The sequence below is a fragment of the Helianthus annuus genome, chromosome 13 (genome assembly GCF_002127325.2).
Source record: "Helianthus annuus cultivar XRQ/B chromosome 13, HanXRQr2.0-SUNRISE, whole genome shotgun sequence".
In the NCBI taxonomy this organism is placed as follows: Eukaryota; Viridiplantae; Streptophyta; class Magnoliopsida; order Asterales; family Asteraceae; genus Helianthus; species Helianthus annuus.
Window position 1 is genome coordinate 832220 of NC_035445.2, and position 15873 is coordinate 848092.

The following is a 15873-nucleotide window of genomic DNA, read 5'->3' on the forward strand; positions in this document are numbered from 1 at the left end:
GTTAACACACTTAACAGGATTCACACACTAGCAATGTTACATGTCTAACTGAGTTAACATCTTTACAGTCATAACGGAGTTAACATGTTTAACTGGATTTACAATCTAACATAGTTTATCAACTAATAGAGTTAACAAGGTTAATAACTTAACCAATAGTCGGATCATGTGTATAACAAGCAAGAGTCGGACTATTACATTACACCATCAAACATTCGGGAAAAGCTTCCTAGTTAAAACTCGGACAATCAAACCATGTTATAAAGTTCGGAAAACCATATTAAACAGAAAAGTCGGACAAAGAATCATGCTTAAAACTCGGACCCTCATGTCTTTCAAGAAAGTCGGACTCCCATTGTTCTTGTAAAAGTCGGACAAGGGCCATCCCCTTAAAACTCGGACACACTTAATCCCCTTTGTAAAAAGTCGGACCATGACATTAAGCACAAACTCGGACTCTCATATATTTCATTCAAAGAATTCGGACTATGTTATACCACACAAAAGTTCGGACAACAATTTTAATATCAAAGCTCGGACATATCCCTTGTCATTCAAAAAGTCGGACTAGCATATATGATATAAAAGTCGGACCATGTCTAATTTATAAGAGTCGGACTATAGGTTGTTATATAAAAGTCGGACTATATGTTATCATCTTTAAAAGTCGGACATCAACAAGCGATTAAAGTTCGGACCTTGTAAGCATGAAACTCATACAAACAATCAGTCGTACATACAAAGTTCATTGTAATTGTAACAGTTACGTTTTCACGATTAAGAAACCCTAATTTCATTGCATCTGTATTGCAGTAATCCAATTATCAATCAATCATTCTACAATCCTTGTATCTTAACATCAGGCAACCGATTACACAACTAATCAACATCATCTCACAATAATCAAAGTTCAATCAGTAAGTACAGAACTAGTATGTGAAGAACTAGGGTTTACATGAATCACATAATCAAGAATTGATAATAACAAACAATCAATAAACAATTACCTTGGATTGATTCTAGATAAAGTGTGGAATCAAGAGTGATGATTGAGAGCTTGCTAATGATGAAGATGATGATTGCCAAAGAGGATTAGAGAATGTGAAAGTACGTGTTTTGATTCTTGGGTGATGATTAGTGAAAGGGATTAGGGTTAAGAATGATTAGAATTTCACTATTAGCACTAAGCACCCTTAAGAATTATCTATCACATATTGCATGCACAAGATATACAATTTACAATCTCATCACCACATTTAAGTATTTGTCACACTTAACACATAACCATGCACAATCACAAAACACTTTATTGAATCCAAAACATATACAGTTACAAGGTAAACCAATTGTGCCAGTAAACAACTAAACAAACAGTGAACGTGCAATAAATGCGAAAGTGGAATCTCGGAAACTCGAGTTGTCACAGATGGTGCTGTGATGGTGGTGGGTGGTGGATGAAGTGTGAGAGAGGGGGTGTGCCAAGGGATGAGTTGCAATGAAACCAAGCACTCCTATTTATAGGCTGAACAGAAGGCTGGGCACGGCCCCGTGTCCGCTGGGCACGGCCCCGTGCCTGTCTGACATTCTATCTCTTCATTAATTGTAATTCGCAATTACAATTAATGCGCCTGCAGTACTTTCGCCACGCCCCCGTGTTCGCTGGGCACGACCCCGTGGTGGGCAATAGAAGCTTCTATAGGTTTGTCTTTTCTGCTGCTTCTTGGGCACGGCCCCGTGCTGGCTGAGCACGGGGCGTGTTCAGTCTTCTGACTTCTCTGTTTTGCTTGGGAGGATGCTGTTGAGGGGTCGGGCAATCCACTTATGTTCCTTTTCTTGTATTTATGTTAGATTTAGCTGTCTTTTTGCTTCTTTTGTTAATTTGAGCTCATTTAATCCTGAAAATACAAAAGGAAGACAAAAACACTCTTTTTCCAACATTAGTACTAAAAAAAGGTTAGTTTTATGCCTCATTTAATGTAATTTATATGTTGCATTTTACACACATCAGTTATCATTTCCCATTCCTTGAGCCGAATTTTTTCATCCGAAAATCTGATTTTCTCATTTGACAATCGGACCTTCTCGCGTAACTTTTCTTCCGCTACACGAGTTTTTTCTTCGACGGCCCGCTCCTTCGCCTTCGTCTTTTGGGCCGAGACTTCGTTGTACATTTTAAAGTTTTCCATAAACTCTTCCATCTTCGGGTCCAACTTTTCCTTTTCTTTCCCCTTGGCCCGCTCCTTCTTTGATTTGTCTCGGCCCAGTGGACGCTCCGCTTCATGTACGGCGTACTCCTCTTCGTCAAAGTCGGCATCATCATTTAAGTTTATGTGACACCTCGCGTCCGATCCACCGGCGCTAAAACTACCCGTTTCCGATGTTTTTTGGCGTTTCGCCATCTCCACCTCGTTAGGAATCGGCGACCATTTCGGTTCCTTTTTCATAATTTCCCACGCGCGAACGTGAGCAAAGTTGGTATTACCATTGTTCGACTTATACTTGTCCAAAGCTTGTTTGAAAACATCGTCGTCGCTCATGCCGCTACGACGCCCACTTGTATATATTTTATTATATTCCTCGCAAAACCTACTGACGGCCGAGTTCAATTTCCGCCACTTTGACGACACCGAGTCGATATCACGATACGGGCCTTGGTCCATAAGTTCGAGGAACTTTGCCAAAACCTTGGACCAAAACCCGTCACCCGTTTGGTTATTACCTATAATAAAACAAACAAAATATATTAACGTTAAACAAATTAAACAAACATTTAAAATATGTAAACTGTTAAAAAAATTAAAAAATTTCAAACAAACTAACCAAACTTTAAAAACTTAAAAACTGTTAAGAAAATAAAAAAAATAAACAAACTTTAAAAATACGATTTAAATAAAAAATAAACAAACTTATAAGCTGTTAAAAAAATAAACTAACCAACAAATTTAAATAAAAAAATAAACAAACTTTAAAAACTTACAAACTGTTAAAAAAAATTTAGAAAAACAAACTTAAAAAAAAGTATAAACCTTCAAAGAAAAAGATAAACCTTAAAAAAATACGAACCTTTTGTCTTGTTGTTAGACGTGGCTATGAAAGCCTTGGCTAAGGCTTCTTCTTCGATTGACGTCCACTTAGTCGACTTCGGTTTGGACGATTGCTCACCAACCACTTGCTTGCCTTTGTTTAGTTTTCCTTTTCCTTTAGCCGGTTGGGTTTCGGGAACAAACTCCACATCGTCGTCGGGTTCGGATTGTTGAAAGGGTTGCGTCGGGATCGGTTGGGGTTGAACGGGTGGTGTCGGGTTCGGTGGGAAATTATAAGCACCCCGCAACATCATTTGTTGAAGGGCTTGATTTCGAGAGAATTGAGCAAGTTGGTTTGGCGAGTGTTGGAATGATGCAAACGCATTTGATGAATATTGCGAGAAGTGGTTCGGTTCTACCATCGGATAATATGCCGGAACCGAGAAAACATTAGGTTGGGTCGGGTTGTTGGGATTGTTCGGGTTCTTCGGATTGTTCGGGTTGTTCTGGTTGTTGAAGGGTTCCATGATGGAGTATGAGGTTTATAAAAGTGGGAAGAAGATTTATAAAAAATAATTGAGAGAGATGAAATTTTGGGTTAGATTTGTGAATGGAGGTGAAAATGGAAATGAAATATATATATATTTGAAAATATGACCGTTTGTTTTTTTTTGGAAAAAGGAAATTTATTTTTTTAAACGGTAACTTTTCATCAAGGGGGCCCACAATTCGTTCCGTCGCCAACGTCCAAATATCGACGAAAGGAACGGGGACGGGGGGGGGGGGGGGGGGGGGTATGGTGTACATGGCGTCGCCGGGTGGGAACGGGAGGGAAGACGTGGGCATACCGTGTAGCCTAATGAAAATGGTAAAAGGGTGTTAATTTAAATAAAAAAAAAACTAAATGTGAGGTTACTTTGATAAAATATATTTGTACTTCAATTATGTGTATATTACCACTCACAACTTAGTTTCTGAAAAAATCTATATCGAGACGTAGATAAAAATACGAACGTAGGTTGCTTTGATAACATGTACTGCATCAATTACACATACATTACCACTTACAACTCGGTTTTGGGAATAAGTTATATCGAGATGTAGATAAAAATAGGTACGTCTTAATGGCAGACTCAGAAGTTTATAAAATTTCGTATTATAAAAGAAAAAAAATATGTTTAAAATTAATTATAAAAATAAAATAAGAAAAAACATAAAAGCTAAAAATAGAATAATAAAATAATAAAAAACTGAAAATAAAAAAAACTGTTATAAATGAGTTATAATATTGTGACTTTCCACATGCTTAACTCCCATCCCTTTAATGTATTTGTATTAATGTCAAGCTCTATAAATACTAGCTATTGTATTTGTATGATGTATCAATAAGATTGATATTCCCTCATTGTCTTATTCTTCTCTTTATATTGCTATTAGGTTTAGTTGTTTTACAACACGTTATCAGCACGGCTCGCTTTTCAAGTTGGATTACATCATCTTACAAGTAAGTTATCTACTTTTATAGCTTGTATTTTATTGCTCCATCTTAGCATGATTAATCTTGGACAAGCAAAACAAAACATCCTTATGAAACCATATTTTTGTTTTATTATTTGCCTCTTTATGGCTGCACCATTTTGTTTTTAGTAACCGATTGTTTTCATTACAAACAGTTTGGATATATAAGTTTTTTGACAAGGTGGTTTATTACTTCGTTTAATCATATTCTAAGTTTAAACTAAATCAAGTCTATTTTGGTTTATAACCTTTGAATAATTAATCAGTTTGTTTAAAATAAAAAAAAATAAATAAGAAAAAGTAAATAGTTAGAATAATATGATTGTTATTTATACAGGTCATTTCAAAGTTAGATAAGCTCGGATTTAACTAGTTTATACCCCTAGAATAGTTAATTAATTATGAAAAAATAATTATTGATACATTCATCCAAGGTTTAAAGAGAAAACAACAAACCTGTTAATATACAGTCACTGTTACCGAAATAGAATTTCAAGTATATAATATGATTTGCTTTTAGTTATATTTGAACAGTGAAATGAGCCATAGAAAAAAAAAAAAAAAACTCATGACAATAGTTATAGGGTTACTGAATTGTGAATGAGTTCTAATTGTACATTATAAAAAAATAAGTTTTTTTTTTGTCAAATAGGATCAGGCGTTATTGTTTGTTGAGCCCAAAGAAAAAATTAATAGCCCACGTTATAAATAAATTCCTTTATATGTATAGCGCAATTCTAATATATATTGTTTGCTTAAAAAAACAAATATGTGTTAAATCATAATTCTAATATATATCGTTTGCCTAAAAAAAATATGGGTTAATTGCATTAGTGTACGTGTTGTATATTCTTAGGAGCCTATTCTTATTCTAATTGATAAATGTGTTTAACAATACTTGTGTAAATTTTATTTATACCGATTATATTATGTATGTGTAATTACATTATGATTTTCAAACTAGCCAATGTAAACGTTGCTTGTGGATATCAAACGATAATATATAAGCATATATATTAATTAATGTATTTACATACTTGTTATAATAATTTTCTAGTTAAAGTTTATTTAAGATTTATTGATCCTGTTTTAACATATTTTCAAGCTTGGATAATAATTTAGTAAACCTTTTGGGTTAAAGTTGAAAAAGAAAGGAAAATGATGGACGCATGATACCTTTTAATAGAAATTATAATTGAGAAAATTACAATGATAGTCATTGTAATAACGAGATCAACAATTAGAAATTATAACGATAGCCAAGTTAATAATGATATATTGATGATGATTGGTTGATATTACTGATAGTATGTCAAAATTAAGGCAAATATATTATTTGTGAACAATGTTAATTTGAATGTATTTGTTTATGATATATCCTTTAATATTGTTTTCGTGCATTTGTACATGATTAACTGGTTTAATATTTTACTAAAAAATATATATGATTTAGTAAAGGTAGTGTGAATGTTGTGATGCTAATAAACCTAATACATTCAGTGATTAAATGATTTATTGTGTACATGTCTTAGTGTTAATAATATATACATTCGCGTGCACACTACATTAGTATTCATTTGTAAATTGGTCTTTGCAAGATTCCATATATTATCTACATATACTATTATTTAGATTTGCTTATTGAAGTTGATTAATTTTCGGATTTACCTATTGAAGTTGATTTAGTTTAAGAGCTTTTTATGATCATATGTTATTAAAAATCACGAGGAATTGATAGTTGTGTATGTTTCAAATAAACTTACACAAATAGTTGTTTGTAAATGATAAAAAATATTATATCATAGATGTTTATTATAATTCTATATGGTGACATGTTATAACATCATGTATTGTATAATATGATTATATGGTATGCCTTGTAGTATGGATACTATTGAATAGAACTCATAAACCAAAGTTGTGGTTTTTTTTATCACTATCATGAAAGGGAATAATATGTTTAGATAAGACACCCGAGTGTCATACTCCCTAAATGTCATTATCAGTTTATATAAGGTCATAAGATATTAGATTGATAAAATTATCTGACTCATATATAAAATTACTTCTCATGTGATGTTATGTGAAGAGAAGATTATTTATATTGAAAAACCGAAAAAAAATCATTTATCACACATGAGATATGCTCTAGAAGTAGCAATATCATTAAGAGAATATGAAAAGGTTGAAATGATTTTATATTCGTGTGACCAAGTAAATAATAGAAAACTATGAAGCTTTTTCGGTTATTCCATTCTCTGAAGTAAATTGATTATATAATGATCATTAAAATGTTTTGATCATGGACATAATTGAGAAATTTGTAATGATGATCATTTTAATAATGAGATGGACCACCAAAAGTGGCAAACTAAGAATAATGAGATGGACCACAAAAGTGGCAAACTAAAGAGTGACTGCATAACATGATGGTTTGAACTTTGAAGTTATAATATATTCTCTTGTATCATATGTTTTGTATTACATACGAGCAAGTAATACACATACGATCATAAACCAGAAGTTTATGGATCATAATTATTTAGTTAGTTGGCATGACCTGTTAGACCACACCGAGTCAATGATGATGTGAAACATAATGAAGAACTAGAAGATTCTTCAAGCTGATAATTAGCATGTATTGTTTGCTCTCAAGGGAAATTTTATTTTTGTCAAATAAAGGAGGGTGTGTATCCCTAAATATTTTGGAAGTGATTAAAGGATATGCATATCCCAACATTATACCATTTAGTGTTTTAAATCGATGCATCGTTTAAATGGTTATCAAATCCACAACCTGAAGCTTGTGTGATTGTGGATTAGCTAATGTGATAACAAGCATGTTAATCCAGATTAGCATATTTATTTGATAATAGTGAATTTGATTCCCAAGTTATTAACGATCATTGGAATAAGTGTTATTGTTGAGATGATCACTAAACGTCTACTATTGGTTACAAACCCAATGATCATGAGAGGAGCAAAAGTTCATTTAGGTACATGTAATTTTATATATAGGACCATCAATTCACATCAAGCCAATAAGTTATAGTTCTCCCCATACAGTTGGTTTTTGGTCAGGAACCAAAGATGTCCCATCAAAGATTTTGGTTGTGCGACATATATTGAAACTCATCCACCACACCGCACAAAGATAGGACTTATAAAAAGTTTGCGAATATGTTGGGTATAAATAATCGTCTATGATTAAATACTTAAAGCCATTAGTGAGAAAAATTCGTTTATGGCTCATTGGTTTTCACTTTAGTGAATGAATGTTCCCAACATTAGGGGGAGATAACAAGCAGTTGAAAAGTGAAAAGTGAAATGAATTATCATGTCATCTTGATCCTCAGACTATAAACTATGAATTAGAAGTTTAAAGTATAATTTATTTACCAATATTAAAGAACAAATTACCAGACAAGTTCACTGGCCTGAATAGAGTGACTAAGTAAGTCACATAATCAACTGCTTATGCTCCAGTTATATTTGTGTCCTAAGAGCGCAACCGCATATTTTTGTAATGAGTCTATTGCACGCCTAAAGCATGGTAGAACCAGCTGGGGTAGCCCAGTTGGCCACCGACACCCTCCTCTTACCTAGAGGTACCGGGTTCGATTCTTGGGGCGAAAAAAGTACCCTCAGGCGTCAGCTCGGCATGGGTATTTACTGCCAGGCTCAGGCTTGTCGGATGGCGGCCTGGGAGGGGTTACCCCCTCCGCGGTCAGGGGTACCGTGCATTACCCTTTTTTTAAAGCGTGGTAGACTAGTTGATTCCAATAATAATATTCCTCGAAAATTGGAGTAAGTAATTAAGATGGTCAAGTCGAGGTTATAGTAATAAGATCTCCTGAAGAGATAATAGACATGATGGTTCAAGAAGAACCTCAGGTACCTGAAAAAAAAAGAGATCTCGATAAGTTGTATCATGTCTAAGATATGTATGGAATCGAATTAAAAATCGACGTCGTTGTACTTTTGTATATAATGTAGCGCTTAAAATGATTAAATGATAAGGATCAAGATTTAAGATCTGCCTATGAATGAATATTAAGAAATGATTGGCCAAAATAGAAAGACGCAAATAAGGCAGAATTTAGTTCTCTAATGAAATGGAAAGTTTCTGGACCAACAGTCCATACAACTGAAGTTGTAAAATATGTTGGATACAAAAGTGTCTTTTACGCGAATCATGTGAAAATCAAATTAAGTGATATAAGTCAAAATTGGTGGCACAAAAATTTTCACAAAGACCTATGATTGATTATGAGAAAACGTATTCTCCAGTGGTGGATGCATTGACTTTCCAATATCTTATTAGTCTAGTAATATATAAAAGAGAATTGACATGCGTCTTAGGAAAGTTATGTATCACTTGATACTAAGTCATATAAAATAAGTTCTCGAGAATATTATGATTATTATATAAATTCAGATCTGAATACATATACATGTTGTATATGTTATTAAATTGAATATAATTGGAACTCCCCATGAGTATCCTAAAGCATTTGAGTCTTAAGAGGTTAATTGAAACACCTTATGGATGTAATTATAGTGCACCAATACTCCAATAAACATACATAGAAAATGTGTACCTGGTTATTATGGAATCTCAATGTACACAGTGTACAAACATGGTACAATATGGATTTTGGAGATAAAAGCAAGTGTTCTTGATACTTTTGCATATGATACATATATCTATGTGTTAAAAGGGCAAGTTTATATAGCAAAACTTCTAAGAGTGAAAGCACATGCATATTTGGATAAGATGGAAAGAATTCCCTCATGGATTGATAATCCTAGAAGAATTAATGATGTCAAAACCACAAGAACGTATTATATGAAGTTGACAAAATATGTATGGATTAAACTAGTTGGGTCGAGTGTTGTACAACTCGAGATATTCACATAAAGAGGGATATAAGTTTGATTAAATTAGCCATATTCTATGAACATTCTACTTTTAAAAGCTCACTATAATCACAATTTACAGTAATGATGTCTAGGCATCATCGAGAGAAATTGTCGAGCTTTTAGAGGGAGAATTTTTGAATGACCTTGGCACGGTCTAACTATTACTCGAACTGCAGTTCGAGTATATATGTAATTATATTTTACTAATCCCTCAAGTACATCTAGAAAATGATGTTTGGATATTTTAGTACGGACATAGATGAACCTTAAAGTATGTTAAAGGTTGTTAAGTCATTTGTTATAAGAAATGCCTATTATCATATCCTACCAAAGTAGAGATTCTCATTCTAGAAGTACCATCATTAAATGCATAAGTGCATTAATATGTTTTGCTAGATATGTATGGTTATAATATCTTTCACTTGATCTTATTGTCATGATATAACCTTTGTCAAGCGAAGAGACATTGGAATGAGTTCAAAGAAATATTTCAGGTATAAACGATATTTGATTATGTTTTACTAACCCATCAAAACAAGTTTGGTTAGTCTTGTAGATGCAGGAATGTAACGAAACACAGTCGTGGACATATGATAATTTTTGGAAGGAGGCACCTAAAGTCTCGTTAGAAGATTATACAACATTGCTCAGCATAAAGTATTGCACATTAAGGGATCAAGCGACAAATCATTCGCTACAAAAGCTTTATTCGACTTTTAAGGAATATGGACACACGTCACTTAAAGGATACATGTTAAAATGAGGGGGAGACTTATTCAAGTTGCATTATTTTTCCCTTAACTAAGTTTTGTCCCATTGGATTTTCTTAGTAAGGTTTTTAATGAGGCAACACACCTGATCCAAAAGTAGCAGAGGGAGAAAATACGCGCTGCACTCTTTTTCCCTTGGCTATGGTTTTATCCCAATGGGTTTTCCTAGCAAGGTTTTTAACGAGGCGGCATATATCACCAAACATATTAAAAGAATAATATGTTATTTTACATAATCATATGAATAGTCAAGGGGGAGTGTTATAAACGAGTTATAATATTATGACTTTCCACATGCTTAACTCCCATCCCTTTAATGTATTTGTATTAATGTCAAGCTCTATAAATACTAGCTATTGTATTTGTATGATGTATCAATAAGATTGATATTCCCTCATTGTCTTATTTTTCTCTTTATATTGCTATTAGGTTTAGTTGTTTAAAAAAAAAAAAAAACAAGTTTGCTAAGCCTTTTTTGTTTTTATATAGTACATAACTGAACACATGTTAATATATGTGTGGCGATGATGAAATAAGAGGCATTTTAGGCGATGAAATATGGAGGGTTGAGAATAAAAGTTTCATGTGGACACATAACCTCGATCACAACACTGTTTATATTGAAGTGTCTGTGTGTCTTTTGCTATGAAAATTGTGTCTTGTAGTTCACTTTTGATGGAGTGAGTGAGGAGTAGTCGTGTTGGTCAGAAACAAAATCCCAGGAAGGATCGAACTAAAGATGAATCATGAAGAAGAAGAAGATGTAGATATACTGATTGTTGGTGCCGGATTAGCTGGTCTCACTACTGCTTTATCCCTTCACAGGTATTCTCCTGCACATTATATTTCTTTAAATTTCTGTCTGGTCATGTAAGTTCCAAGTTATGTCATTTTTATTTTTTTATCAACGAGTCAGAATATTCTACTATCTTGCTGGTTTGCCTGGGTTGAGTTAGTTCAAGTATGAGTCTCCTAGTATGTATACTTTCATAATTAACCTTGTTTTAAAATTGCATGGTTTTGAAGGTTAGGTTTGAGGAGCTTGGTGTTGGAGTCATCTGATAGTTTGAGGATCACCGGATACGCCCTTTCACTATGGACCAATGCTTGGAGAGCCTTAGATGTTGTAGGGATTGGAAGTACTTTGAGAAAAAAATCCACTCAAATTAAAGGGTAAACTGTCATTTACAATTAATAAAAAAAAAAAAAAACAGGCCTATTTTGCCAATTTAAATCGGAATTTGAAACTAGTATATATTGTGAATGCAGATTCAAGATCGCCTCTCTTGATACTGGTCTCTTTACTTCGGAGCAAGCACTTGATAAAGATGGAAAATTGTAAGTCAATTATAAACATATATTCAAATTTGAAGTTACGTTTATCAAGAAACTAGTATTTTGCCCGTCGCGCGTTTTCGGCGGCGCACGGCGCGTGGAAACATGTATTAAGACACACTATTTGTAAAACACAATGTGTAAAAGACAATTAAAAAAATGTAAAATACAATGCGTAAAAGAGACTTACAAAAAAGTGTAAAACACGAAGTGTAAAAGACAATGCCTAAAACATTTCGTAAAACACAATGCGATGGCATTGCAAAAGTAGGAGTAGTAGTCTAGGGGTTACAGACTTACAGTTCCAGTTTTTCAAAGTTGAGCGGGTATAAAAATGAAGTAATAGAGCAAAGGGTAAAAACACAAAGTCTAAAAAAGGAGTGTAAAAGTAAAAGGGTGGTGGCGGAAATATGTAAAAGATGAAGGAGTAGTGGTGGAAATGTAAAAGTAGAGGGGTGGTGGTGTAAATGTGTAAAAACTGAGGGGTGATGGTGGAAAAGCAAAGTAAAAGGTGGTATTGGCCAAGTTTGAAAGATGATGGTGGTGTTGTGAAAATTCAAAGGAGTGGTGGTCACAAGTTTGAAAGTTGGGGTGGGATGACGTAAAAAGCCACCAATTTTGTTTTTTAAGATACTATATATAATATCCTTCATACTAAATATTTATTTACACTTCTTATATAGATATAGAAGTTTCATTTTAAAATTTAAAAGCTACCAACAAAAACAGTTACAAAAATAGATTGTCGTAAATTAGCAAAAGAACATAAAGTGATCGCTAATTTAAAATAATATAAAAATAACTAAGCCGTTGGTAAGTTTTTAAATAAAAGAAACATGATGAAATAAATAAAAAAACGATTCCGTTGTAAAAACGTTTGTAATGGTTTTTTTTTTTTTTTTTTTTTTTTTTTTTTTTTTTTTTTTTGAAAATATCATTCAAGGAAAAATTAAAATAAGACCAACTGTGTGGCGAAAATGGTCCCTGTCTGCTAAATCAATCGCTAAGACCAAACCTTTGGTCATTGAATTTCGTTGCAAAATATTTCTGTTGGAAAAGATAGCCGAAACTTCTGTTGTGACTAAGACTACACGAAGTGGGCGTGGAAGCCACTCCACGCCAGGCACACCGGCCCATGTATGGCGTGGAGGGCGCCGTGGGGGAAGGGGTGGAAGGATCTTCACCGGCGTGAGGAGCGTTGGTGATTAATGCAATAGGTAATAGGATTGTTATGATAAATATGATAAAATGCAATAGGTAATAAGATAAATATGATAAAATGCAATAGGTAATAGGACAATTAACAACTAAATTGATAAAGTAACAACTAAATTTTGATTCTAGCGAGGGTTATGAAAGCCGATGTGTTAAGAGAAAGGATTTACTAGAGGCAATAGTAAACGAGTTGCCACCAGACACCATTAGGTACTCTTCCAAGGTTGCAACCATTGATGAACTCGGCCGCTATAAGCTGGTACGCCTAGCCGATGGTTCAATTCTTAAAACCAAGGTATGTAGCTGGTTTTACTTTCGCCAACCACTAATCTCTAATATAAGTTATAAACGTCTACGTAGGTGTTGATAGGGTGTGATGGAGTTAAATCAGTTGTGGCAAAATGGTTAGGTCTTGAGAGACCAATTAGTGATGGGAGATTGGCTATTCGGGGTTTGGTGGAGTTCCCTGATGGTTCGTGTTCTGATCCAATATTCCATGTGAAGTTTGGAGGCGGAGTGCGCTTCGGTTCTCTTCCTGTTGATGAAAACACTGTGTACTGGTTTTGCACGTTCATTCCGTCTCAAGTTCCATCCTGTAAGCCATTAAAATTTTTCATCTTACATAAAGTATATGTGAGCATAAAAACTGAATAACTGTAACTTTAAAACTAGACTGTTATGATTTGGTTATGATTACATGTGCATGAATAACAAAATTAATAACCAAACCGAGATTAAAACCGACCTATACATTTTTTTTCTTTTATAAATAATATGTTATAGGTCATAAAAAATTGTTAAAATCTATTAATAAATAAATATGTTAGTTGTGGCTTGTTCCCCTTAATTTATAAATACAAAATAATCGCTAATATTTTACTTAACCCTATATATAATTAGTTGAATATATTAATTGAAATATCATTGGGAACCAGGGGCGGATCCTGGAGGTTTTTTGGGGGGTTCCTCGGAACCTCTTTCGTTTGACAAAAATGAACAATTAGTGGAAAACTTGTATGATCTGAACAAAAATATTAGAGAGAATTATTGAAAATCTAACAAAAGACATCCTTTGAAAAAAATACTGAATTTGCATATTTAACATCTGTTATAGATGAAGAAGACTGGAAAGTAAACCCAATAAAAGTGAAGCAATTTGTATTGAGCCGTATCCACAAGATGCCTCAAGAAGCACAAGATGTGGTGGAAAGAACAAAGTTAAGTAACATATCGTGTGCAAAATTGAAGTTCAGATCTCCATGGAATGTCTTATTTGGCAATATAGTGAAAGATAACGTTTGTGTAGCCGGGGACGCGCTTCATCCAATGACTCCTGACATTGGTCAAGGCGGGTGTGCAGCGTTAGAAGATGCGGTGGTGCTAGGTAGGTGCCTCGGGGAGGTGTTTTTGAAGAAAGCGAGTGAAGAAGATGATGAATTTGAGAGGATTAAAAAGGGTTTGGAGAAATATGGGAAAGAAAGGAGATGGAGGAGTTTTAGTCTTATTAGTGTTGCATATTGTGTTGGGTATATTCAACAGAGCAATGGGAAGATGATGAGTTTGTTTAGGAAAGTATGGTTTTCTAGCTACACTCCTAGTATTTTCCTTAAAATGGCTGATTTTGATTGTGGTAATCTTGTCAGTTGAATCACGAGATGCAAAATGATTTGTGATGTTTTGGGTATTCTTATCGATCTAAAGATGATGACGTTGTTTTAAATTGTTTATTTTTCATGAATGTTTTGTTGTCTTGTGACAACATTTCACATTTCTATGTTTTGTTTCATATTTTCAATTTCAGATAATTGACTTAGAATCATCAGTTTGTACTAAAGGTGTAGAGTAAGTTTAAGTAGTGTGTTTTGAGTTTTCTTCTTATCTCTTAATGTTACTAAAGAAACACCAATATAATCGGGTAGTCTAGACAAATGCTTAACCGGGTATGAAGGGTCACACCCTAACCGATGGCGGAAACATCGGGGCGTGGCACTGGGCGAAACAGATTGTTCAAAGAAATTCCATAACGACTAAATTACCGAATAGTTTTAAATATCATGTCCCATACCATGACCTATAAGATAATAAAGTTATTACAGACAAAGTTATTCTTCAAACATAAACATGTTCCGACAACTCAGATTTAAACAAATAAAAGTAAATTGTCTTTGTTTCTAGACTCTTTCCTAGCCTCGATTTCACAACAATCCAAGCAATTAAACATCTTAAGCACCTGCCACATACGTTAAAGTAAAAGTCAATACACATAGTGTAATGGTGAGCATACGAGTTTGATATAGCATAATAGAGTTCGAAATCGTTACGCATAACCAGCACGTACACAGTGTGAAATGAAGCACGTAAGTTATCGACATGATCCTATCAATACCAATGACTGCGGGTTGACTGCCCAAGGCAGTTCGTAATGCATGATCACCACTGTGACCGATGTAATTAATTGTCCTTAACAACCCCTGAGTGAACATGTGCTAAGTCCAAACTATAGTACTATCGTTGCTAAGGCAGGTAGACAGCAATCCATGTGGAAACATAACAAACAAGCATTCATTGAGTCACGTATAACATGTGTTAGTGCACTACATCTGTTGATTGCGTCTAGGTGTCTAGGATAGGGTCTTATATCGTATTGTATAGTATAGGGCACGTAATACGAGAAAACAGGAGTCTGTATGTGTTTCATGTACTAGGTCCGCTCATAGGGACATAAGGATCTAGGTTCGCTCATTTGGCATGTTGGTCCGCTTATGTGGACTTGCCTGGTCCGCTCTTATGGTCATATGACACATAAGCGGACCCAACTGCCTATATATAGGGTCGTTTGAGCGGACCTCATATAGTGATTGTCGGATTCCACGCCGAAGCTCTGCCGGTGTGAGGATTGCGCTGTAAAACGTTTCAAATCAATAAAACAAGCAGTTAGGAGGAAGAACAAGCTATATCTACTTGAATTTCTTATTATTTCGCATCTGAAACGCAAGAGACAACCTCTGAACGACTCGTTCGGGTCAGTAAGCGATCCTACAAGTGGTATCAGAGCTTGGGAGGAGGTTTTCTGCAGATTGTAGCTGTTT

General features: G+C 34.3%; 1 protein-coding gene across 2 annotated transcripts; it reads left to right on the forward strand.

Moving 5' to 3' along the window:
* Positions 1-10756: 10756 nt before the first annotated feature.
* On the forward strand, positions 10757-14584 carry LOC110897312 (monooxygenase 2). Of its 2 annotated transcripts, none has more exons than XM_022144065.2 (6): positions 10757-11059; positions 11261-11407; positions 11504-11572; positions 12914-13079; positions 13145-13379; positions 13899-14584. In XM_022144065.2, exons 1-6 carry the CDS (start codon positions 10974-10976, stop codon positions 14429-14431), a joined length of 1236 nt encoding a protein of 411 aa, XP_021999757.1. In that variant the 5' UTR covers positions 10757-10973; the 3' UTR covers positions 14432-14584. The 2 variants fall into 2 exon arrangements, with proteins under 2 accessions (XP_021999757.1, XP_021999758.1); XM_022144066.2 differs by having other exon boundaries at positions 10763-11059; positions 12914-13043.
* Positions 14585-15873: the final 1289 nt, after the last annotated feature.